This window comes from Hemibagrus wyckioides, linkage group LG26 (genome assembly GCF_019097595.1).
Source record: "Hemibagrus wyckioides isolate EC202008001 linkage group LG26, SWU_Hwy_1.0, whole genome shotgun sequence".
Lineage (NCBI taxonomy): Eukaryota > Metazoa > Chordata > Actinopteri > Siluriformes > Bagridae > Hemibagrus > Hemibagrus wyckioides.
Window position 1 is genome coordinate 21049035 of NC_080735.1, and position 27792 is coordinate 21076826.

At 40.0% G+C, this 27792-nt stretch overlaps 1 protein-coding gene across 1 annotated transcript; it reads left to right on the forward strand.

Moving 5' to 3' along the window:
* The first annotated feature begins 145 nt into the window (after positions 1–145).
* Positions 146–9525, forward strand: LOC131347153 (polymeric immunoglobulin receptor-like). Its single transcript, XM_058381082.1, has 7 exons — positions 146–269; positions 499–822; positions 4533–4874; positions 5787–5906; positions 6016–6093; positions 8625–8665; positions 8750–9525. The coding sequence occupies exons 1-7, from the start codon at positions 206–208 to the stop codon at positions 8861–8863; spliced, it is 1083 nt and encodes a 360-aa protein (XP_058237065.1). The 5' UTR covers positions 146–205; the 3' UTR covers positions 8864–9525.
* The last annotated feature ends 18267 nt before the right edge of the window (positions 9526–27792 follow it).

The following is a 27792-nucleotide window of genomic DNA, read 5'->3' on the forward strand; positions in this document are numbered from 1 at the left end:
TAATATTGCATAGAGACAGGAAAAACAAACACCACACAAGCAGGAATATAACACTATACATACATAACGCTATATATTCGTAGCTCTTTTCCACCGACCTGAAAAGAGGAAGTGGGTGTTTACGACTGAGCTGAAGATGTAAATGAAAACAGCTCAGAAATAGAGGCCAGTTTGCACAGTGAGGAGTGAGAAGATAACGGCTCCTATGATACACGTTTCTAAATTCATTATGAAGAACCTCCACACCTTCATCCTCTGCTTCATCACAGGTAAAGGAATTCATGTCATCATATTCATGATCTCTACCAGCTGCAGTCTCCGTGTCCTGTTTGTTTGTTTGATTTTTTTCTAATTGGGAAACAAATTTTGCAATTATTTAACTACATGTTTCAAAACAAGGTTGAGCAAGAGACATATTTGGGAGCCTGAACTCTTATTATTAGTACAAACTCCCGCCATCTGCACTTTGTTTATGATTTTGTTTGAATTTGCTTTTAGTGAGGACTTTGGCCACTAAAACGGTGACTGCATACACAGGGGGAGGAATCATCCTGAAGTGCAGGTATGAAGATAAACTCAAACACAAAACAAAATCCTTCTGTAAGATGGAAACAGAGCAGAGTTGTATGGATCAAATAAAAACAGAAGCACACAAGGAATGGACCCATAAGGACAGGTTCTCAATACAAGACACCAGAAGAGCAGAATACTTTAGCGTGATGATCAGAGAGCTGACTGTGGAGGACACTGGAACATACAGATGTGTTCTCAACTCTGATGAAACATCCATCTACACTGTGATAAGGCTGAATGTCATTGAAGGTGAGGTGATCTTAATGTACCTTTTAGAAGAACCATGCATTTTAAAGCATTCTGCATTCTAATGCATTCTGCTTTTAAAGTATACCCCCCCCCTTTAAGCAATATCTCATCCTGCATATTAACACATTTATATTGTAATGAATTTTTTATTGATATCTTTTTATTGTGGTTTCCTACATTACCTACAATGCTAAATGTTATATGCCTGCTAATAGTAGCCCTATCATCATCTCTACCTCATAGGAGTCTACAAGATTTCTGAAGGTGCTGTTATCTGGCACCATGATGTTAGCAGCAGATCCTTTAAGTCCTATAATTTGTGAAGTGTGGCCTCCATAGATCAGACACATGTTTACTCAGCACAATCCATAGACACTATTAGATCGACATCTGGGGATTTGGGAGGCCAAGCCAACACCGTTGTCATGTTCCTCAAGCCATTTCTGAATAGAATCTGCAGTGTGTCAGAGAGCATTATCCTGCTAAAAGAGGGCATTACTATTAGGGGACACTATTGCCATGAATGGGGTGAAGATGTTCTGCAGCATAGTTTAGGTAGGTGCTACATGTTAAAGTAACAACCACATGAAAGCAGAACCCAAGATTACCCATCAGAACATTGCCCAGAGCTTTACACTGCCTCGCCTTTTTCCCATAGTGCACTCTAAAAAGAAATGTTTAGACTCAACAAAAAAAATGAACACATTTTGCATTAGTCTTTTTGAGTTATGACAACTTCATTTGAAATTATATTGAACCAACAAACTACATTGCATTGTGAGAATTAGATTTTCCTCTTCAGTCAAAGATTATTTTAATTACCCCTAACTTTTTAACTGTTAGTCTAAAGGCAAGTTTTTAAGTTGATAACTCATGAAAATTATGTTGCTCCAATTGGCTTTACCATATTATTTTAAAGCAATTTTATCTGTTGTCTAGTTAATCACTATAATAATGTATACAACTTTTTAAATAGCAACCATTTTAAAAATTAAGTTGCTCCAATTTGATTTTTTTTTCAGGTTTATTTTTTGTAGGGTTTTCTTGTTTTTGTTCATAGTAGCTTTTAAGAAAGACATTAGTTCAACCACTATTTTTGTGCAAATACAAAATGCAAATAAAAAACAAACTCAAATTTCAACTGCTCCTCAAATTATAAAAGAACTTTGCCATACTCCCTTGAGAAATTAAGTATTAATTATGCCATCACAGCAACGTTAGGTAGACCTTTAATGGTAGGCCTGACAATTGCATTAAATATTTAAAACCTTTGTAGATATTACTTTTGTGTATTGGAAAGTGCAACACAACAGATTTTGAACACACCCAAGTACATATTAAAGAAGTGTGACCATCTCAAAATCTCAATAGATATCACAGCCAAAAGCCAAGTAGCATGTCATGAAACTTTCTAAGAGACTAAGCTGTATATGAGTAAGCCCACATCAGTCATTTCCAAAACACAAAAACATTCTCTTTGGGCTAAAATATGTTTCTTTAAACATCTTTGTTTTGTCCACTTTCAAGACAAGATTTGTTGAACATAAGGCATAACAAAACTAACCTGGCAAAGAAACATTCTCAATTTTATTTTGTCTTTCATTGACTTCCAAATACAAAACAACGTCAAAAAGTGACAGTGTTCAGAAAAGGTGAAATCTTTAGCAAATATTGTTCTTGAGACTCATCACTTTTGCACTCGCTTTCAGTCCATCAAGGTCAAGGAACAACTTCTGAAAATCGACGGAACTTGTAATCCTGAAGTCAATGTGGAGAAAAATTAAGTTATCATGCAAACTTGGTTAAGTTAAGACTGAATTTTGAATTTTGTTTTAAACCCATTAACAATGAAATTTGAGTTCAAATTACATGCAAAATTAAGTTGATGTAATTACCAGCATTATTATTTGATCACAACTTATAAAAATAAGGTTTGCAACTTAGAAGGTTCGTCTAAATCAATTAATTTGAATTTTTAACTTGCATCCATGTATTAAATCAAGTGGTGGTGACAGGTCCTCTGAGTTAGTTTTTAGAGTGTGCATCCTGGTACCATCTCTTCCCCAGGTAAGTGACACACACACACACACACACACACACACACACCTGGCCTCTCCTTCTTCCACTGCTTCATGGTCCAGTTCTGAGGCTCACATGTCTATTATAGGTGCTCTGGGTGGTGTGTAGGAGTCAGCATGGTCACTACGATGCTCAAAAGCTATATACACAGCAAGTTGTGATGCTCTGTGTGATCTGATTTCTGACTCTTCTGTGGAATTAAAGACTAGACACACAACCTTCACTCACTCACTCACTCACTCACTCACTCACTCACTCTCACACACACAGTTACAGTTCTTCCTTTTGGTAGTTTCTATCCACTGCATATTGGGAACACCTCACAACACCTGTTGTATTTGAGAAGCTCTGACCCCGTTGTCGAGACATCACAAACTGGCTCTCGTCAAAGTCACTCAGATTTTAACACTCACCCATTTTTTCTGCTTGGGTTGCACAAGGGTTGCACACTTAATCAATTTTCTAGTCGCGATTACGATTACAGACGCCATGATTACATAATCATTGAAAGCTGCGATTACAAAAAAATTCTACTTACATTATTCTGCATGCTTAAGGGGTGTTTATTGCATGTTAGGTTTGAGGGGTGAATAAAGACTTTTAATTGGCCTAATAGTCTGTAGACGTGTCCTCATCAACGCCCCGATTATCCACTTGTGCATGTCCATCTTGTCATGTTAATTTGGCGAACATGTGCGCTGATAAAGAAACATCAGATAGTTCACAAAGTGTTGCTGAGAAGAATCAAGAATTAGAACTGAAGAGAAATGCTTTATCTGTGGGGTGGAATTATTTTGGATTCCCTAGCGATGATGTGGAGCGGTGTGTTAGTGTGTTTCTGCACCATCAGGCAACAACACAAATTAATTCAATCATTTAAAACTCAGACACAGAGTGCAATACCACCAGGGTTTTAGCCTGAAAAAAGCAACAAGCCATGTGAGAACTGTAACACACTCCCATCACGACCTCGGGGTTCTGTGCTTCTCCGTATCCGGCAGCTTCTCCAAGACCGATGGAGATAAATGAAGCCATTACACATTTCAGTGTAAATGACATGGTGCAGATTAATACAGTTAACAGCGCGGGGCTTAAAATACTCAAACACATATGTCCCCCAGGATTACTTAGTCTAGATTCATAAATTAATTTTATTTTTAATATAACATTATTTATACCATGCATATTTTTCCTTTTTAATTTTTTTTTTATTTAAGGGAACCAAAGCAATGTATAGTTGACATTTGAGTTTTAAGTAATAGAAGTTTTTCAGGAAGAATGTTTTCAGCTTTTCTTTTTCATTTTTATATACAATATGGCAAGCAGTTGCTTCAAACAATGGAATAAACCTATTCAAAACACCATTTAATGTAAATTTTGATAATCGTAATTAATAATCGCAATTACAATTTCAAGGAAATAATCGTCAGTTATGATTTTTGTCATAATCGTGCAGCCCTACAATACATAACGTCACCTTAAACATTGTTTACTTGTTGTCTAATATATCAAACCCCTTGTCAGGCACCAGTGTAAAGAGATAATCGAAGTTATTCACTTCACCTGTCAATGGTTTTATACATTATACTGCTGCACACAAGCTGTACTGATTGTTCTGTATTGTTTGACAGACCTCTCCTATGACAGAGCCATCAGTAAGACTGTCCTTGTAGGAGGAGATATGACCATCCGCTGTAGATACCCAAACTCCTACAGGAGTGAGCCCAAGTTTTTCTGCAGGATGCTGCAGAATGGAGTTTGTACTTATAAAACATCTCTTAAAAAAGGCAGAAATGCTGTAGAAGAGGGGAAAATCTCTCAGCATGATGACCAAGCAAAGCAAGTGTTCACTGTGAGCATAAAGCACATGAGCAAGCGGGACTCGGGTAAATACTGGTGTGGAGTTGAAGCAGCTGAGGAATCTGAACCTGGATACAAGGTCTACATCACACACATCGATGTGATGGTCACCGGTGAGTGTGTGAGCAAACTGAAGAAAATATTTTTTCAAATATAGCTGCAAAAGATCAGAGAATTACTGTACAAGATCTGTTCTGCACACGGTATAGTGTGTGACTTATAAATATATAAATACTGTTTAAATGAGGAACTGAAAGGAGCCTAAATTAGTAATCTTGTTTTCTCTATGGTGAGTGTTTTAGCTAACAGTGTGTGTCCGAGTTCATCAAATTTATCAACAGTGATGTTTTCTGCGACACTTTTAGCATTAAAATATATATAAAAAATAATACATATATTTTGATATATATCAATAATATATAATATATCAAAGTATAGAATAAACCTAGAGTGCTGCGATAAAAAAAAAAAAAAGAACAATGCTAGAGGGCTGTGATGCAGCCCAATGTGTTACCGTTATCACCCAAAGTGCAGATTATTTTCCTGCACCAACATATTTAAAAGTCTTCAGTTGTATCAAACTTTATCAATTTATAAATTGCCATGAAACATCCAAGGAATAAGTTAATTCCTTTAGCAGCTGCAAACATTCATTTAATAATAAGATAAGAAGTTAATAAAACAAACATCACCTTTTGTCATGTGACTGAGAAAGCGCAAAGAAGTGGAAACTCCTCTGTACAAAGTAATGATACTGGAGACTCCTTCTGTACATGGTAAATAAACATGTCCTACAGAAAACTTCACTATGTTACACACTGTACATGTCTCTGTGAATAAACTGTTACTATAAGTATGATAACAAAACCCCTTAATTAAATAAAAACATCATCTAATGTCCATAGGTTTTTTTTTGTTTTGCATAATGCACAGAATGTATCAGAGAAATGCTTTTGTGATATATTTTGTCACAAAGGCATGATCGATATGATCATCCCTCTCAATAACAATATTTTTTACCTTAGAGCCACATCTTACTGCTTCACAGCGACCTTCATCCTTGTTATCAACAAGCACATATTTACTTCCCAAAAATTCAAACAAAACTTCAACAACTCATCCTTCACCAACTTCTCTTCTGACCGGTGAATGTTTAAACACTCATTACTTATTTGCATACTCATGATTAGAGTATATTTAGCTGCACACGAGTCACTGATTTCCAACTGTGTTTCTCTATTCCATGAACTCTAGGTTTCATCAGCGTATCTGTAATCCTGGCAGTGCTTCTGGTTTTTCTCATCTCATTCCTCACTTTGACTTCTGTCAGAAGTAATAAATCTCAAACCTCACACTCTACACACAACACAATCATGTTTCTAATAATGATGTTCACATAGGTAGAGAGAGCAGAGAGCAATTTAACTCCAGGATGTAATGCTGTGTCTTAAGTCACCAAATCGAGCCTCATGTTTGCTAAATCCACAACTGTACAGAACTGGGATATAAAATAAAACTCTGCTTAAACCATTACCCTATACATAAGTACACTGCTCAAAATAAATTCAAAAGTACACTTTGAAAACATCAGATCTCAATGGGTAAAAATATCACCCTGGATATCTATACTGATATGGACTGGGTAATGTGTTAGGAACAAAAGGATGCCACATCATTTGATGAAAATAAAAATTATCTACCTACAGAGGGCTGAATTCAAAGACACCCCAAAATCAAAGTGAAAAAATGATGCAGCAGACTAGTCCATTTTGCTTAAATTTTACTGCAGCAACTCAAAATGGTACTCAGTAGTGTGTATGACCCCCACATGACCCCCACATGCTTGTATGCAAGTCTGACAATATAGGGGCATGCTCCTAATGAGATGACTGATGATGTCCTGGGGTATTTCCTCCCAGATCTGGACCAGGGCATCACTGAGTGCCTGGACAGTCTGAGGTGCGACCTGGTGGTGTCAGATGGACCAAATCATAATGTCCCAGAGGTGTTCTATTGGATTTAGGTCAGGCGAGCATACACCACATGAGCCCGGGCATTGTTGTGCACCAGGAGGAACCCAGGACCCACTGCACCAGCGTAGGGTCTGACAATGAGTCCAAGGAATTCATCCCATTATTTTGTAGGGCTCTGACATTTCTCATCCTTTTCCTCCTCGCACAAAGGAGCAGACAACGGTCCTGGTGATGGGTTAAGGACCTTCTACAGTGGCCTCCACCTGTGAAACCATTCCTGTTTTGGGGGTCGTCTCATTGTTGCACCTGTTGTTAATTTGATTAACACAAAAGCAGCTTAAACTGATGAATAAGCCCCTCTGCTACTTAATTGGCCAGATCAATATCCCAGGAGTTTAAATGACTTGATGCTATACTCTAAAAAGTGTTCCTTTAATTTTTTCAGCTATATACACTATATTGCCAAAAGTATTCGCTCACCTGCCTTGACTCGCATATGAACCTAAGTGACATCCCATTCCTAATCCATAGGGTTCAATATGACGTCGGTCCACCGTTTGCAGCTATAACAGCTTCAACTCTTCTGGGAAGGCTGTCCACAAGGTTTAGGAGTGTGTTTATGGAAATTTTTGACCATTTTTCCAGAAGCGCATTTGTGAGGTCACACACTGATGTTGGACGAGAAGGCCTGGCTCTCAGTCTCCGCTCTAATTCATCCCAAAGGTGTTCTATCGGGTTGAGGTCAGGACTCTGTGCAGGCCAGTCAAGTTCATCCACACCAGACTCTGTCATCCATGTCTTTATGGACCTTGCTTTGGTCACTGGTGCACAGTCATGTTGGAAGAGGAAGGGGCCAGCTCCAAACTGTTCCCACAAAGTTGGGAGCATGGAATTGTCCAAAATGTCTTGGTATGCTGAAGCATTCAGAGTTCCTTTCACTGGAACTAAGGGGCCAAGCCCAGCTCCTGAAAAACAACCCCACACCATAATCCCCCCTCCACCAAACTTTACACTTGGCACAATGCAGTCAGACAAGTACCGTTCTCCTGGCAACCGCCAAACCCAGACTCGTCCATCAGATTGCCAGATGGAGAAGCGCGATTCGTCACTCCAGAGAACGCGTCTCCACTGCTCTAGAGTCCAGTGGCGGCGTGCTTTACACCACTGCATCCGACGCTTTGCATTGCACTTGGTGATGTATGGCTTGGATGCAGCTGCTCGGCCATGGAAACCCATTCCATGAAGCTCTCTGTGCACTGTTCTTGAGCTAATCTGAAGGCCACATGAAGTTTGGAGGTCTGTAGCGATTGACTCTGCAGAAAGTTGGCGACCTCTTCGCACTATGCGCCTCAGCATCCGCTGACCCCGCTCCGTCAGTTTACGTGGCCTACCACTTCGTGGCTGAGTTGCTGTTGTTCCCAAACACTTCCACGTTCTTATAATACAGCTGACAGTTGACTGTGGAATATTTAGGAGCCAGGAAATTTCACGACTGGATTTGTTGCACAGGTGGCATCCTATCACAGTTCCACGCTGGAATTCACTGAGCTCCTGAGAGCGACCCATTCCTTCACAAATGTTTGTAAAAACAGTCTGCATGCCTAGGTGCTTGATTTTATACACCTGTGGCCATGGAAGTGATTGGAACACCTGATTCTGATTATTTGGATGGGTGAGCGAATACTTTTGGCAATATAGTGTATATATATATATATATATATATATATATATATATATACACACACACACATACACACACACACATATACACACACACACATACACACACACATATACACACACATATACACATACATACATATATATAAAGTTGGAATTGTTTTCAAAGACTGGATAATAACTCTATTGTAACAACTGTTTAAAAAACAGGTACGTCACCTATTCTCCCAGTTCCAAGAACCATCCATGAGGTGAGTTATGAGCATGTTTTTAAATAAATTCACTACAAGAACAGACAATGCTCAGTACTAAAAGCTTAAATTCAATGCTCTCAGGTTCCCTCTGCTGGCACCAGACGCATTTCTAACCAACTTTTCTCCACTGTTCAATTACCCACAATCCCTATTGATTCTTCACATGCTGTCTATGCAAACACTCAGGGTTGGTGAAAGTCCAACATATTCAGCAGTGGGTTTTCAGCTCTAAAGAAGCAACTCCAACAGCCATCTACAAGACCGAGTGTGAACATGCTGCTGTTAATGTCACAGAGTTTAGATAATTCATTCATCGTGTGTGTTTAATCTAGTTGAGGTGTTATTACAGCTACTGCATCTTTGCATTTGAGCTTGATGTGTAAGACTTTAATAAAATCATTTTGTATGAGTTACATACAAACAGTCTTCTTCCCTGAAATAAAAAAATCATGTGAAAATCATGAAATCACATGGCCCACATGTGAAACACCTACTGTGTGAAGATGTGTGATGTATATACTTCCTGTGAAAAATGTTTGAAAATTATAGCATTTAAGATCCATGTTTGTTGTCACAAATGAAAACTTACTTTTACATTTCCTAATTTTGGTAAATAAAAGAAGACCTCCTGTAAGTTTTACAGGTTATTGGAATCCTCCATTTTGGGTCAACAATATCTTAACTAAACGCATTAAAGTAAAATATTCTGATGTGGTTTATTGAAACTGTTCAAAATTATTCTCCATCTAGCCACTGTCCTGTATTTGTACATGTGAATGCATTGTGTGCCTTCAGGGCATCTGTAGTTGCATGGATATTGGGGGTATGTGCATGATAAAAATAAAGGAGTTACGCTGGTATCCGAGCACCAGGTTTTGATGTCCTTTATTTGACAATATATAAACATAACATGGTGTCAGTAGTTGTCATAAGTTTACAGTAATGATGGCGCAACTACAGCCGCTGCCACTGTTAAACCTGCATGGAAATCTCTCTGAAAATTGGAAGAGTTGGATTCAAAGATTTGAACTTTGTCACGGCAAGCGGGATAGCTGAAAAATCGGAGAAGGTGCAGTGTGCAACGTTCTGCATGTAGCAGGAGAAGAGGCAATTAAAGTCTGCAACACATTTCACTTCACAGAGGAGGAAAAAGAAAATACAGGTACTTCTGACTTCTGTGAACCTTGTAAAAACTACCATACGTCAAGACGTGTTCTTCACACGCTCACAGGGACTCTCAGAAACGATTGATGCTTATGTCACAGACCTGAAAAATAAAGCAAAAGACTGATTTCGGGGATCTGCACAACTCATTAATTCAGGACAGAATTGTATGTGGCATAAAGGACGATCAATTAAGAGGCAGATCTCTCTATTGAAAAAGCCATTGATATCTGCAGGACCAGCGAGATTACATCAAGTCAGATGAAAGCGCTGAATGAAGAAACAGAGGTACACAGAGTGAAAACAGTGAAGCCAAAGAAACAAGATGGCAAATCAGAACAGAGCGTGGTGACAAAAGGAATGCAGCAAACGTGGCAACAAACATGAATACAGAAACTGTCCTGCCTTTGGCAAAATATTTCATAACTGTCAAAAGAAGAGTCACTTCGCTAAAATGTGCAGGTCAAAGGGCCAAACAAGTCACAGTAAAAAAAAAAAAGCATACTATAGAACAGAGTGAGGAAAGGTTCATTGGAACAGTACAGAGAGAGCAGGGCAAGAACATAAGCTACTACATCTCAAAATGTAAATGAAGATGACTGGTCTGAAATGCTCAAAATTAATGGGAGAAATGTCAAGGTCAAACTTGATACTGGTGCAGAATGCAATGTACTGTCAGAAAGTACATACAAAACACTAAACGTCACAGGAAAGTTGCAAAAATCTAGTTGCAAGCTAGTGGCTTACTCAGGCCACAAGATGGAGCCATTAGGCAAGAAAGCCATCACCTGTGAGTATAAGGGACAGAAATACAGAATTGTATTTGAGATAATACAGAATGATGCTCCAGCCATTCTCTGACAAAAATTCGCATATGCATGGACCCCAGAGAGCTAAATAAAGCGATAAAACGAGAGCAATATCCAATGCTAACGGTGGAAGAGGTATGCCTCAAGAATGCCAAATGCAAAGTACTTCTCAGTATTTGATGCAAATCAAGCTGGATCAAGAGAGCTCAAATTTATGCACAGTAAACACACCCACTGGATATCGCTTTCTTCATTTACCTTTTGGCATCTCTTCAGCTTCAGAAGTCTTTCAAAGGTCCATAGCCCAAATGATAGAAGGTCTAGAAGGTGTGGTGAACATCATTGATAACCTATTAGTGTGGGGATTGAGGAGCATGATCCAGGTTCCAGAGCCAGGTTCTGCTTTGTGAGGATTGGGGTATTCAAAGCAGCGCTGTGGACGACAACAACCTCCTTATTGATTTATGTAATATTATACACATGCTGTATCTGCATCACACAATTGTGACCCAAATGAGGATGGGTTCCCTTTTGAGTCTGGTTCCTCTCAAGGTTTCTTCCTCATACCATCTAAGGGAGTTTTTCCTTGCCACAGTCACCTCAGTCACCTCAGGCTTGATCACTTGGGATAACATCTAGGACTGTCTGTCTGTTTATATGTTTGTTGTTTTCTTATGTTGTTTCTTATTTAAAGCTGCTTTGAGACAATGCTCTTTGTTAAAAGCGCTATAAAAAATACAACTGAATTGAAAATTGAATGATCGAAGACTAATACAGTTATTGATAAGAGCAAGACAAAACAATCTGAAATTAAACAAAAATAAATGCAAAATCAGAATAAAGGAAATAAAATATATTGGACACATCCTCAGTGCCCAGGGACTAAAGCCAGACGAGGAAAAGATCAGGGCAGTAACTCAGCTGTCAACACCAGAGAACAAACAGGAGCTGCAAAGATTTCTGGGAATGGTGCAATTTTTGATTAAATTTATCCCCAACCCATGGCACTGGGAAGAGGCCGCAGGACAGAAGCATAGCAAAACTGAAACACATGATTACCCACAGTCCAACATTGAAGTTCTACGATGTCAGCAAGCCTGTAACACTGTCAGTGGATGCAAGCTCAGAAGGAATCGGTGCTGTTATCTTGCAAGAAGGAAGACCAGTGGCTTATGGGTCTAGAGCCCTGATTGACTGTCAGCGTAGATACACACAAATTGAGAAAGAGCTGCTGGCAATAGTATATGGCTGCAAGAAATTCCACCAATATGTATATGGAAAAGAGTTCACAATTGAAAGTGACCACAAACCCTTAGAAAGCATTTTCAGAAAGCCATTACATCAAGCTCTGATGAGACTTCAAAGAATGCTTCTATGTTTGCAGAGATACAATCTCAATTTGACGTACAAACCTGGCAAAGAATTATGTATTGCAGATGCTCTGAGTCGTGCCTATCTGAAAGAGGAGAAAGAGGATCTGTTGGGAGAAGAGTTGGAGGTGAACTGGGTGACATCACAACCTCCCAATTCTAAAAAAAAAAAAAAGCTGGAGGTTTTCAAGAAAGCCACAGCAGAGGATGCTGAGATGCAAGCATTAAGAAACACTGTCAGAGATGGCTGGTCGATTGAGAAATCTGCAGTACCGAGATCAATTCAACCATACTGGACATTCAGAGAGGAAATCAGCTATGAGGATGGTCTGTTTTTCAAGGCCAATAAGCTTATTGTTCCTCAGCAGCTCAGACAAGAAATGCTCAGTAAAATACATGAGTCTCACCTCGGAATTGTGAAGTGTAAAGAAAGAGGAAGAAACATTATGTATTGGCCAAATATGTCGACACACATTGAAGAGACAGCGTCCAAATGCATGGTCTGTAATGAGAATAAGAATAACAACCTGAGAGAGCCACTAATGCCACATGAGTTTCCTGGAAGACCATGGGAGAAAATTGGCACAGATTTTTTATCACGGTGGATATACAGTTAGGGAAAAAATTATTTGACCCCCTGCTGATTTTGTAAGTTTGCCCACTAACAAAGAAATGATCAGTCTATAATTTCAATGGTAGGTTTATTTGAACAGTGAGAGACAGAACAATAACAAAAAAAAAATCCAGAAAAATGCACTTCAAAAAAAGTTATAAATTAATTTGCATTTTCATGAATGAAATAAGTATTTGATCCCCTATCAATCAGCAAGATTTCTGGCTCCCAGGTGTATTTTATACAGCTAACGAGCTGACATTGTGAGCCCTCTCAGCTCGTTACCTGTATAAAAGACACCTGTCCACAGAAGCAATCAATCCAGATTCCAAACTCTTCACCATGGCCAATACCAAAGAGCTTTCCATGGATGTCAGGGACAAGATTGCGGTCCTACACAAGGCTGGAATGAGCTACAAGACCATCGCCAAGCAGCTTGGTGAGAAGGTGACAACAGTCGCAAATGGAGGAAACATAAAATAACTGCCAATCTCCCTCGGTCTGGAGCTCCATGCAAGATCTCACCTTGTGGAGTTTCAATGATAATGAGAACGGTGAGGAATCAGCCCAGAACTACTCGGGAGGTACTTATCAGTGATCTCAAGGCAGCTGGGACCATAGTCACCAAAAAAAACAGTTGGTAACACACTACGCCGTGAAGGACTGAAATCCAGTAGCACCCGCAAGGTCCCCCTGCTCAAGAAAGCACATCTACAGCCCCGTTTGAAGTTTGCCAGTGAACATCTGAATGATTCAGAGGAGAACTGGGTGAAAGTGTTGTGGTCAGATGAGACCAAAATTGAGCTCTTTGGCATCAACTCAACTCGCCGTGTTTGGAGGAGGAGGAATGCTGCCTATGACTCCAAGAAGACCATCCCCACCGTCAAACATGGAGGTGGAAACATTATGCTTTGGGGGTGTTTTTCTGCCAAGGGGACAGGACAACCGCACCGCATCAAAGGGAGGATGGATGGGGCCATGTACCGTCAAATCTTTGGTGAGAACCTCCTTCCCTCAGCCAGGGCATTGAAACTGGGTCATGGATGGATATTCCAGCATGACAATGATCCAAAACTCACGGCCAAGGCAACAAAGGATTGGCTCAAGAAGAAGCATATTAAGGTCTTGGAGTGGTCTAGTCAGTCTCCAGACCTTAATCCCAAAATCTGTGGAGGGAGCTGAAGGTTTGAGTTGCCAAACATCAGCCACGAAACATTAATGACTTGGAGAGGATCTGCAAAGAAGAGAGGGACAAAATCCCCCCTGAGATGTGTGCAAACCTTGTAGCCAACTACAAGAAACATCTAACCTCTGTGATTGCCAACAAGGGTTTTGCCACCAAGTACTAAAGCATGTTTTGCGAAGGGATCAAATACTTATTTCATTCATGAAAATGCAAATTAATTTATAACTTTTTTGAAATGCATTTTACTGGATTTTTTTGTTATTGTTCTGTCCCTCACTGTTCAAATAAACATACCATTGAAATTATAGACTGATCATTTCTTTGTTAGTGGGCAAACTTACAAAATCAGCAGGGGGTCAAATAATTTTTTCCCTAACTGTACATTTCTGTTTTGTGTGGATTACTTTTCAAAGTATCCAGAAATTAGAAAGATCAACGATACTACAAGCTGAGGTGTGATACTTGAGGTGAAATCCATTTTTGCAAGGCATGGCATACCTGATGTTATAGTATCTGACAACGGACCTCAATATGCAAGTGCAGAGTTTGCTATTTTCACAGATGAGTGGGATTTCAACCATGTAACTTCCAGTCCTGGTCACGCATTGATCTAATGGTCAAGTGGAACGGACTGTGCAAACAGTAAAGACTCTGTTGAGAAAATCTCAAAGTAACAACAGTGACCCATATGTGGCACTACTTGAGTACCGCAACACACCAGTCGAAGGGATAGGGTTGTCTCCTGCACAGCTGTTGATGGGGCGACGTCTCAGGACAAAGCTGCCAACATCATCTGCACTGTTACATCGGATGCCATGGAATGAGTGCAAAGAAAGCTCAAAGAATGACAGAGCAAGCAAAAGTTTTATTATGACAGGCAGACAAAGCTCTTACCAGATCTGCAACCTGGGAAGAAAACCAGAATGCAGAAAGGAGAGTCCTGGCAACCGGCTGTAGTCCAAAGGAGACATGAGCATCCCAGATCCTTTGTGGTCAGAACACCAGATGGTGACCTGTTCAGAAGAAATCGTAAACATCTGAGGAAAACGAAAGAAACAGATAAGTCAATATTTCACGAGAGTATTGTCATGGAAACAAGTTGACAGCAAGAAGCTGAACAGTTACAAAACAATGTTTCTGATTCTCACGATAAAGAAATACCTGAGGTTCACATTGATGATAACTCTCAAAGTCCAAGAGCAATCTTACAGTACCAGATCTGGGAGAGTAGTGAGAGTACCGGAGAGATACAGAGACTGGGTTTCACGTTACAGGGTTCCGAGTGTTTAAGTTTGCACATTCAGAGAACATATTTGTTCATCAGTTTATCCATTTGTTGTTATAGTAAAGGTGAATATTTTTCAGGTTTGCTCTGTTTTTATGAAAAATAGAAAAGAAAAAAAAAGAAAAGTGATGTCACATATGTGTACATATGAACACACAGTGTGCCTTCAGGGCATCCGTAGTTGTATGGATATTGGGGGTTAGGTGTGTGCAAGATAAAAAATAAAGGAGTTACGCTGATATCCGAGCACCAGGTTTTGATGTCCTTTATTTGACAATATATAAACAAAACAGCCACTAGAGGGAAACAGATGTTTTAGCTTTTCCCTCACAGAAAAATGGTGATCTCTAAGGGTTCATTGGATAATGTAGATAATCATCCTATTTAACTGTCATACTTAAATGATTAATATCTAATTAAAGAAAGAGATAGACAGAATAAACTGTACCTCATGGAGGTCATGTGTAAAAGTACATTTGTATAAAATATTTTAATTTGAAAATATGGTGTTACTGAATATTTTATCCTCACAAAATCCAGATGCCATGCATTCGGAGGTCTAGTTTAGTCCAAGCCTCGCAAGGTCAGACCTGTTTATATGGTACAGGGGGAACCCTCACAATATTCAGGAGATTTTTTTTTTAATGTTATGGCTAATCTTGTATACATTTTTTTAAAATATATATAATTTATAAGGTAAAGCATTTGTAGTGCAAAAGTGATTTATCATCATCAAAAATTTCATTTGATCAAAAAAGTAAACTGCTAAATGTAATGGTACTATATTATCTGATATTTTTCCAGACATTTTACCCCCACATTGTAATATTTCCAGACATTTTACCCCCACTGATCTTCTGTTTAGATTCTGTAGCTATTTGGTCATTAGTGCTGATTAGGGGTGGGCGATACTGCAAAATTTGGTATCGATCTGATACCATGTAAATACAGGGACAGTATCGCCGATATTGATACCGATACTTTTACTTTCTAAAAGCATGAACTTGTGTCAGATAACACCAGAGAGGAACAGACAATGGATGGTTCGAACTCCGGAAGGGGTATGTTTATTAATAAAGAATGCGAGTGGAAAAAGGAGTGTGGAGAATACTCAGCTTTTTGGAGAGAGCTGGAAGCCGGAGCTGGAGGGAGATGATGCCGTGCACGGAAGTGATTAGAGTCGGGGAGAGCAGCGAGTGTGGAGGGAAAAAAGGAGGAGAAGGTGGCAGACGGCACTGGCGAGGGGTCGGGTCCGGCGTGCCTGTGACAACTTGAGCCTACATCTATTTTCCTGTAGAGTAGAGCAGTTTGTCATGATTTATGCAGTGAATGCATCATTAATATGCTAAATCAGAAAACATTTTCTTGAACACTAAAAGATTTTGTAATTTGTGCTCTCAAAGCACCTGTATTTCTGTTTGTTAAAACCCAGGACAGATTTTAAACACTTCTAAGCCAAATAAAAAATACATTTTTTATTACTGTAATGAACTGAATTTGCAAAAATGAAAGTTGCACAAAAGTATTACAAGAGAACAATGATCTTTTTTAAACTTACATTTTCTTTCCTTTAGTCTGGGATTTTTGTTCAGAAACAATAATATAATAAAACAGTTTCTCTTTTAGCACTTCTTTGTCTTTAAACAAATAAATTTTAAAACACATATACTGCTAAAATGTATTTGTTTATTTAAATACATTTTAAATAAACAAAGTGCACAAATGTTTCCCTTTCATTAGACACATCTGCCTCATTTTATAAAAAAAAAGTGCACAGCTTGTAAAAATGAAGTAAGTAAAGTGCAGATAACTGAACAAAAGCACATACTATTGCATCTGAGTCTGTCTTTGGCTTTATACCCCCAAAGCCCTCCTATGTCCAAGAAATTATTCCCTGTAGCCCCCTCTTTAAACCTTGACGCCCTGTTAAGACTTAGAGGATTTTGTTCAGAAACAATAGCATGTTTACCTGTTTCCCTTTTATTGCACTTCTTCTCTGGTTTACTAACTGTCCTGCCTTCGAGAAAATCCTGTCCTCAGGTACAGATGATGCAGTGACTCCCAGGTGTTTTTTTTTGGCAAGCTTGCTAAGAGATGGGAACACTGGTTCATTCTTTTCCACCAAAGCAGTGGGTCTTGATCCCGTGGAATCGGCTTCTCTTCTGAGTACCGCTGAATTTCAATTAAGGCATCAGTGCCAGTTGTGCGATGCAGCTGGGATGCAAGGATTTGAGAGTCAAACTCTGTCCATATCCCACCTTTTGCAACTGAAACATGTTTTTCAGTCGATATCTCTCTTGTTACTTCTTCAAATGGTCTCAGAGAATCAATGGACAGACTGATCATTGACCGGTCTTCCTCACTTAAGCACAGTGAGGTCTTTCCAAGAAGACAGAGGACTGTAGTAACAGCTTCCTTCTGCTCAAATAGTCTCTCAAACATATAGAACACAGAGTTCCACCTTGTTTCAACAGATTGTATCAGTTTGTGTTCTGGAGACTTCAGTTGCTTCTGAACGTCTATGAGCCTCTCTGCTGTTCTTGAGCTGTGGTGAAAGAAAGCTACAATAGCCATGCATCTCTGCTGGATGTCAAGAAGATCCGGGAGAGCTTTAATAGAGTCTTTTACTACCAAATTTAGGGTGTGCACAAAACATGGATAATGTGCCCAACCTGCTTTGTGCACAGCAGCAACCATATTGGCACCACTGTCCGTTATTACAGCCTGAACTTTATCTGTTATGCCCCATTCATCAATGACTCTTTTTAATTCGGAACAAATGTTGTCAGCGCTGTGTTGTCCTGAAAAACTACAGGTTTCTAGGACATAGGCTTGCATTTGCCATTTCTCATCAATAAAATGGCATGAGACAGTTAAATAAGCCTCTGTGGCTCTTGATATCCACATGTCTGTTTTAAGTACAGCACTGTTTGAACCATCTAGAGCTTTTTTCACTTTTGAACAACACTTCATACATTGCTGGTATTTTCCGTTCCATTAAATTTTTCCTACTTGGAATCCTGTAACGTTGATCGAGTGTCCTGACAAAATTCTTAAAACCCTCATTTTCGACCACAGATAGAGGTGGCAGGTCCTTTGCAATAATTTCAGCAACACTCCTTGTAATATCTATAGCTCTTGGGGAATCACCTAGGTGAAATAGCAAAGTAATTAAGTCTAGCCTAATGCCTATCTTGCCTAATCAAAATATAAAAATCCTATAGCATCCCATTCATAGTTAACACAAAATGGATATCTTATTTTCATATTTTAGTTTTAAGGTATATTTTTCAATTCCAGTAAGATAATCCATATAAATAGCAGGTTTTAATGTGCTGAATATAGTCTATATTTAATCAGTCTGCTGATTAAAGTAACAACTATGATGACCAATTACATTTTTTTACAATTTACCATTAACTTATACTGAATCTCCTATATAACTAAAATATTAATTTCACCACTATATCTACCTGGATATTCATTGCCTCTCTGAAAGGACTCAGCCAGTGACCTCTGTCTCAGTGCTAGCACTACTGGGGGTCTGTCTGAAGGATTTGCCTCCTCCTCTTTCCGTTTCTTTTGGAGCTCTGCGTTCTCTTTTTCGTGTTGTTTCATGTGTTTGTGTAAGTTGGTGGTGTTGCCACAGTAGCGAATAGACTTTCTACAAACATCGCAGTTTGTAATGTTTTCATTTACTGCAGTAAAAAAAAAATAAGTCCACACGACGCTCCTCTTTCTTTCTGTCATCTCTCATTCAGAGCAGCCAAAAATGCTTGTGCTTGGTACAGCTGAGCCACGTTATTTGCAGGACACCTAAACACAGCAGAGCAGGGGCGGAGCAACGTGTGCGTACGAGTCGAGATGTAAAAGGAGCAAGTTATTCAGAGACATGTAAGCTTTTTGATGAACAGGAGCAATGTACTTCAGAATAGATTTGAGAATTTTAAACTAAAATATCGATCTCGGCAGGGTGGTATCGATCCGATATCAATACCAACGTTGGTATCAATACTATTGATATTAGGATCGATTCGCCCACCCCTAGTGCTGATGGGAGATCTTTAAGATAGAACACCTTAAACAAAAACAAGAAGATCGTGTCCTTATATGCAAGGGGAAATTACAAAAGACTATTCCCCACTATTACTCATTTTTCTGAGAGATATGTAGTATGTCAAAATCATCAGATGAAGGGACACTGTGGTTGAGAAACTGCAGAAAGAGAAAACAACCAAACCAGAGAGAAAACAGAGGCAGAGAAGTGGATTCAACAACAACTACTAAAGATATATAATTATTACAAAGGATTACAAAGATTCAAAAAAGTAATTCAATAGCTGACAACAATTTTTGTGGGCATCACTGAAGCTTTAGTTGAGTTCAGAATGAAGAAGCTCTTCATCATCTTCTACCTGATCTCAGGTCAGTTATTATACATTAAATAACAAACTCCAGAGTTGATGAATCATTATGAATTTGTGCTGCAGTTAGTTTAATGCTGAACTGTAGTACTGAGAGAATTTGGAGGTGTTTATTATCAGAAAGATGACTGAAATCGTGTTGTAATTGAAATCAAAAACCCAATTAGTATCAGGTCATCTGTGTATTTTTGCAAATTTAAAACAAACAGAGTGTAAAGATTTAATAACAGCTCAGGTCTCAGTGGTTCATGAGGACAGATTTTCTCTGTTTTACTTTGAAGGATTCAGTTCACTGATATTCAGAAACCTGAGTTTACAGGATACTGGAATGCATCAGATTGGAGCCTTCAACATGTGGAATCACAACATCAACCTGAGAGTGAAAAGTGGTAAGAAATTTTTAGATTTAGATTTTTTAGACATTTGATACATTTAATCATTATAATTTTAAAAAAAATATAATCCACAATAAACCCAGCAGGTTCATCTGATCTAAATATAACTAGAAAATAATTTCATTTTGATTTACATTTAGAGATTTTGCCTGAAAATCAGAAATATAAAATCAGGTGAAGTGTAATATATTTAAAATGTAACCCTGTTAATTTTGCTTCTAGAGCAGAATCACAGGGACGTTGTTCTCCTTCTCTTTGTACACATAAAGCACATGAATGTAGATTTCAGTAAAAGCTGAACTCATGACAGCTGGGAGAGAAATAATTCTACACTAATTCAGTGTGTGTGATTGACAGATCCATGTTGTGGGACAAAAACAGTAAAAGGTTATTTGGGACAGACTCTGATGATCAGCTGCTCCTATCCAGTAGAGTTTAAAACAAACACCAAGTCCTTCTACAGACTGGACACTATCGCTGGTAGTGAACTGATCCGGACCAGCGGAACACAACCGCACCAGGACGGCAGATAAGCAAACACACTTAATTGCTAGGTGGTGGTTATGCTAATCCAATTGGTTGCTAGGATTTTGCTATGTCTGTAGCACAGTGATGAGTTTCTCTTTATAACATTATTGTTGTTATGGATGGTGGAGGTGGTCATGGTGGATATGGTGGTGATCTTGGTGGTAGTGGTGCTGAAGTGGCTTGGAGATAGTAATGGTGGAGGCAGTAGTAGAGGTGATGGTGCTGTTGTTAGATGATGTTATCAACACAACAAGAGATTTTCAGTGTTTCTTGATATTATAAAGACCTTTTGTATTTAAGTGTATTTTTATAATAAGAAACAGAGTGCTACAATTGTAATGTTTTGAAATAAATGACTTATGAATGATTTAAATTCCAGACATGCAAATATGTGTATGTTTACTGAAATGGTCAATGAGTGCTATGCATCACAACTGTAACGTAATGTGTTGGTCTCATTAACACCACTCATCAAATGTTTACATGAACATCAGAAAATCATCATTCATTCATCACTGGAAGGAATCAGACCTTCAGTGTCGCTTAGACAATATGAAGTAAGTCACTGGATGTTGGTTACACAGATGATGAGAAGCTCACACTGGATGGATGGATGGATGGATGGATGGATAATTTATTCATCCCAAAGGGAAATTTACAATCCAGGACAGAGAGTACTGTCAGCACTGTAGCAGTTACGATAGCAGTGTTGTCTGAATTTTTGCACGTGGCAGAACTCTGAGTTATACTGAAAGCCCTATGTGTACAGGGTTAACAGGACCGGAGAGAGCACAGTCCCTTGTGGCACTCCTGTGCTGCTGACCACAGTGTCAGATCTGCAATCCCCCACTTGCACATACTGAGGTCTGCCTGTCAGGTAGTCTGTGATCCACATGACGAGGTGTGAGCTTACTCCCATCTCTGTTAATTTATCTCTGAGGAGCAGCAACTGTATGGTGCTGAATGCACTCGATGATGCACAGCTCATACCGTTTTTTAAGTATATTTCTATTTTTTTCATAAAAACATTCCAGCATATTTTCTTGTAATGTGTTTTGGTCAGATCACAGGATTAATGATGATGGGATGTTTCAGATGCCACATATACAAATCTGGCTCTTGGGACATGGAATGTCACCTCACTGGGGGGAAGGAGTTTTTGGGAGGGGCCCCCCCAATCTGAACTTGTGTGGTGTTCTGTTATTGGACTTCTGTGCTACCCACGGTTTGTCCATAATGAACACCATGTTCAAGCATAAGGGTGCCCATCAGTACACATGGTACCAGGACACCCTAGGCCAGAGATCAATGATCGACCTTGTGGTTGGGTCATCTGACCTTCTGCCATTTGTCTTGGACACTCAGGTGAAGAGAGGGGCTGAGCTGTCAACTGATCACCACTTGGTGGTGAATTGGATCCACTTGCAGAGGAGGATGCTGGACAAACTTGGCAGACCCAAACATATTGTGGGGGTCTGTTGGGAACATCTGGCTAAACCCTCTGTTAGGAAGGTCTTCAACTCCCACCTCCAGAAGTGTTTCGACAAGATTCCGAGGGAGGTTGGGGACATTGAATCTGTGTGGACCATGTTCTCCTCCTCCATTGTTGACGCAGGTATCCGGAGCTGTGGCTGTAAGGTCTCTGGTGCCTGTTGTGGCATCAATCCCCGAACCCAGTGGTGGACACTGGAAGTAAGGGATGCAGTCAAGTTGAAGGAGTCCTATCGAGCCTGGTTAGCTCGTGGGACCCCGGAGGCAGCTGATGAGTACCAGCAGGCCAAGAAAGCTGCAGTACGGGTGGTTGTGGAAGCATCAGCCTCAGGGAAATTCTGGCAGACCATCTGGTGCCTCAGAAGGGGCAAGCAGCTCTCTGCCAACACTGTTTACAGTGCAGGTGGAGAGTTGCTGACCTTGACTGGGGATATTGTTGGATGGTGGAAGGAATACTTCGAGGATCTCCTCAATTCCACTGATATGCCTTCCATAGAGGAAGCAGAGGCTGAGGACACAGAGGTAGATTCATCCATTACTGAGGTAGTCCAGCAGCTCCTCAGTGGCAAGGCAGCGGGGGTGGATGAGATTCGCCCTGAGTACCTTAAGTCTCTGGATGTTGGTCAGATCTGTTCCCAGTGCATGTTGGACTCCGGCAGGGCTGTCCTTCGAGCCAGGACTTACAGCATGCACTGGGGCAGTTTGCAGGTGAGTGTGAAGCGGCTGGGATGAGGATCAGCACCTCCAAATCCGTGGCCATGGTTCTCGACCAGAAAAAGGTGGTTTGTTCCTCCCTCAAGTGGAGTACTTTAAGTATCTCAGGGTTTTGATTACAAGTGAGGGAAGGATGGAGCGTGAGATTGACAGACGGATTGGTGCAGTGGCAGCAGCAATGCAGTCTATGTACTGTTCTATACTGGTGAAGAAGGAGTTGAGCCGAAAGGTGAAGCTTTCGATTTACCAGTCAATCTACGTTCCTACTCTCACTTATGGTCGTGAGCTTTGGGTCATGACCGAAAGGACAAGATCCCAGATACAGGTGGCCGAAATGAGTTTCCTTCATAAGGTTCCCTTATAGGGAGATAGGGTAAGGAGCTCTGTCACCTGGGAGGAGCTTGGAGTAGAGCTGCTGCTCCTCCACATCAAAAGGGACCAGTTGAGGTGGCTTGGGCATCTGTTTCGGATGCCTCCTGGATGTCATTGCTGTATTTTTATGAGCTGCAACATTTATAATTTATTTATTTTAGATAATCAAAGTTATGAGGTCTAGCACTGCAAAAATACCATGCTTGATGAAGATTTTAATAAAAACAGCTAATTGCTATACAATCGTTAGGCCATGTATGTACAGTCATTTTAATCACCTCCAGCTGTTTAGGAATTGGTAGGAATATATATATATATATATATATATATATATATATATATATGAAAACATGGATTTTCTTTATTTTGGTATGGTTGTCTTTGGTATGGTCAGATGTCTTTCCCTGCAAACTCCAAATTTCTATAGGTTTTTCATAAAAATGATGGTCTGGATGGGGATGAAGCCAGGAGACTTCTGTAATGACATGTTTAAATTATTACCTTTTGACACAATATGTACAAGAATAAACCTCTTGATAATAGCCAGCTGTGGTTCTGCTACAAGGTCAATGGTGGGTTACCCTTTTGCATGCCTTGGCAAAACAGTCAATCTCAGTTATACAATTTTCAGGGTACATTTGATGTTATATGGTCTTAGTTTTTTTTTTTTTTTTTACACAACAGTGTACCCTTACTTTGCAATGTGAGAAACAGGTACATAAATAAAGACACAGGGAGAGTGAAATAAAATAAAAAATAAAATAAAATTTGAATAATTATTGCAATTTAGATCAACTTAAATTTATTTAAATTAAAATGAAAACACATTATGGAGCTAGGGCTTTTGATTTAAATCATATTCTTCTATTATGGAGAGAAGATTAATGCCATTCTTGTTTTTCATATTACTAAGGGTTTTAGTGTAAGAAACAAAATCATTATGAAATGCACAGAACCTGGGTTTCACTTTTATGAATTTTGATTTGTGTATGAAAAATTTCCCCAGCATGAGTATATTATTAACCAGATAATCATCATTCTTATTGCTCATAATGTCCTGTAAGGAAAAGTACTCAAGATGAGGTACTTTTGAGCAAAGCCAATCACAAATATCCAGCCACAACGCACCAACATGTACACAGTGAAAAAATAAACGCTCAGTGGTTTCAGGATCATCAGAAAATACAAATGAATTGGTTCAATTCCAAATCTTTTTTGTACAAATTCCACTGTACAGTTTAATGCTCTCCGAGCGCTTCCTGGTTACGTCACTTCGCATGTGACGAGCCTCGGCCAATCAGATGCTAGGTCACGGTGATGCGGTATGTTCCTCCAATCGCAGGCAAGGAAACGAGACAAAGCGCGGAACCAAAACATACAAACAGAGATGTTACTCTTTCCTGGAATTTTCATTTTTACCCCCGCACTTTATATTTACTCCACTCTTTATATTTACCACCGATCTTTATATTTACCCCGCTCTTTATATTTTCTTCGCTGTTTACAATGGCTAGCCAAGGAACTGAAGAGGAAGAGGCCGCTGCACAATCCTAAAATCGCGGTAAGTCTAAATTCTTCTAACTATATAACCCATGTTTTCATTTGGCAGAACCAGTGTAAGTTTTGTCACAAAGCATTTTTCCTTGTATTTTGTAGGAGGCAGACTGTCCGCTACACAACTCTGAGGTAAACTTTGGGCGCTATGACCTGGAGCATGGGTACGGATTAAAGATATGGGCTAACATGCACTCGGTTGTTTCAGAAGAAAATAAACGTCGTTTTAACTCCGTACTTTTTGCCTCCACAGATTAAGCTCGCCATATAATGAGATCGTCACCTCATTTAGTAGGCGCACTGTCCATAAGCCCAGAATTGTGCGATGAAGGCCCGGATAAAAATGACTTTGATGGGAAGTAATTTTCACTGTGTTGTTAAGTTGTTTGATTCAAGAAGCTTAACTGTCATTTCAACCACATATATCTGATGCAGTACATAGTGAAATAAGACAACGTTTCTCCAGGACCTGGTGCTACATAAACATACAACATTGAGTTAGAGTTCAAACACAAGAACAACACAGAGCTAGGACCGAAAGTTCGCCCAAGCCACGTAAAAAGTGTTATTATATTTTGTTGTCACCATGTTGTTCTTAATTCTGTTTCTGTTATTTATCTGTGTAGTTATGTTTGGTTGGTTGTAGTTTTTAAAAAACCCATACAGTTTTTTCTAGTTGCCTGCAAGACATACTAGGAGACCGTGTGTAGAAATTTCCGGTACAGCCAGAGCTAGCAAATGTGGCTGCAGCTAATAAGACCTCAGCCTGGAGTCACCAGAGGAGGAAGAGGGTAAGAATTAGATTAGAAATAAATTTGTTTTACTTATTTCTGTTGCATCAGTATAAACTGTAATTATGTACAAGTACCTTATTATATGTAACAATTGTGTTTTCAGCTCTTGGAGGCGAGGCAAAGTGTACTGGCTGCGGACGAAGTGGGTTTTGGGAGGGGAATCACCGCTGACATGATGTCAGGCGAAGAAGACGACAACCATTAATGGAGTCTCGGGGTTAAACCTCAATCTGCAGCCAGGAGCTCAGCAATCTGTGTGCTAAGCTGCAGACGAGACTAGAAGCCAGTTCAAAGTGTGCAGCACTGCATCGCCTGCGCCTGTGAACTGGGCTTCCGTCTAACAGAACGCCACCGCATACCTACAACCCCGAGGCAGCAAAAAGACATTTGATGCCATGACAATAATCTCTTTTTATCCAGGCCTTCATCGCTACTTTTTGTGTTTATTTCTTTCTATACCTATTTAATAAAACTCTTACATTTTATCAACGTGTCTCTCCCAAATGTCTGTTTTCCTAATATTTACTATTAGCCTTTATGACACCTATATTGTTAAAATATATCTAACGATTTTTATAGATATATTAATAAATAAATATATAAATAAATAAGGGAGGGGTTTACTAAAAACGGTATTATAATTGCCCAGACTGACCAATAGCAACACATGTCTCAGCCAATCTCAGTTTTGAAAATTGTGCTGTCATCCAGTACGTACTGTAGAACATTCAAGGTGGTTTCATTCATATGCTAATTCACATTTCGCACCTTGGACCTCCACACACACCTCCCTCCCTATACACCCCCTGGTATGAAAACGACTGGTTCTGTCACTCGCGAATGGGAACTTCCCAGGCTGTGAATTGTCGATAACTGCCGGTGATTAGAGAGGTTATCGGGCACTCACGGGGACAAAAATCTGCCTTTTCATGCAGTGTCATGCTGTTTACGAGTCGACTTATTGTCTGCTGAGGCATGGCATTCCATTCTTCTTGAAGGGTGGCCCTCATTGAGGTTCTGGGGTGCAGGGTTATGAGCCTCTACACGGTGACTCGGCTGATCCCATAGGTTTTCTGACGGTTTCGAATGGTCTGACGTGACACTTGGGTGACTCTCACCTCCCTTAAATGTGCCTGGAGTTGAGTTGCATTCATCATCCGGGTCTGCAGGGCACTGTTCACAATGAAGCGGTCATCAACATGGGATGTGGCCAAAGGACGTCCAATTCTATGCCTTTCTGTGACTCTTCCAGTCTCTCTGTCGCAACCTGCTGATGACACTCTGACACTCTAAGCTCAGTGGCCACTTCCCTCTGAGAACATCCTGTTTGCAATGGCGAGGTACTGTTGATCAATTGTTAGGTGTCGTCTTGGTCTCATGATGTCAAAACATGAACAGCATGATGAAGAGGACTGTTTAAATACCAGTTCTAAGAAAATTTATTGGTCGATTCATGGATCAAACACCAATTGTGAATTTGTCATTAAGCACCTTGTTAGAGAACAGCAAGTTATGCAAAAAGTACTGAAACACTGAACATGTGTTGTATATGTGCATTCAAATGTGTAGAGAAGGTCAAATTAAGTTCACCTGTAAAGGTTCTAGTGCATTTTAGGTGCATCCTGAAATTTCACCCCAAAGCCAAATATCCTTAACTTTGAGGTCAGGACTCTGTGCAGGCCAGTCAAGTTCATCCACACCAGACTCTGGTGCACAGTCATGTTGGAAGAGGAAGGGGCCAGCTCCAAATTGTTCCCACAAAGTTGGGAGCATGGAATTGTCCAAAATGTCTTGGTATGCTGAAGCATTCAGAGTTCCTTTCACTGGAACTAAGGGGCCAAGCCCAGCTCCTGAAAAACAACCCCACACCATAATCCCCCCTCCACCAAACTTTACACTTGGCACAATGCAGTCAGACAAGTACCGTTCTCCTGGCAACCATCAAACCCAGACTCGTCCATCAGATTGCCAGATGGAGAAGCGCGATTCGTCACTCCAGAGAACGAGTCTCCACTGCTCTAGAGTCCAGTGGCAGCGTGCTTTACACCACTGCATCCGACGCTTTGCATTGCACTTGGTGATGTATGGCTTGGATGCAGCTGCTCGGCCATGGAAACCCATTCCATGAAGCTCTCTGCGCACTGTTCTTGAGCTAATCTGAAGGCTACATGAAGTTTGGAGGTCTGTAGCGATTGACTATGAAGAAAGTTGGCAACCTCTTCGCACTATGCGCCTCAGCATCCGCTGACCCCGCTCCGTCAGTTTACGTGGCCTACCACTTCGTGGCTGAGTTGCTGTCGTTCCCAAACACTTCCACGTTCTTATAATACAGCTGACAGTTGACTGTGGAATATTTAGGAGCGAGTAAATTTCACGACTGGATTTGTTGCACAGGTGGCATCCTATCACAGTTCCACGCTGGAAT

What these genes read in the sequence shown, in the direction of transcription:
- LOC131347153 (XM_058381082.1), top strand. Translation starts at nt 206, where the DNA reads ATGATACACGTTTCTAAATTCATTATGAAGAACCTCCACACCTTCATC. An exon ending in AAGGCTGAATGTCATTGAAG is followed by an intron (nt 823 to 4,532) that starts GTGAGGTGATCT and finishes ATTGTTTGACAG; the next exon opens with ACCTCTCCTATGACAGAGCC. An exon ending in TTCCAAGAACCATCCATGAG is followed by an intron (nt 8,666 to 8,749) that starts GTGAGTTATGAG and finishes CAATGCTCTCAG; the next exon opens with GTTCCCTCTGCTGGCACCAG.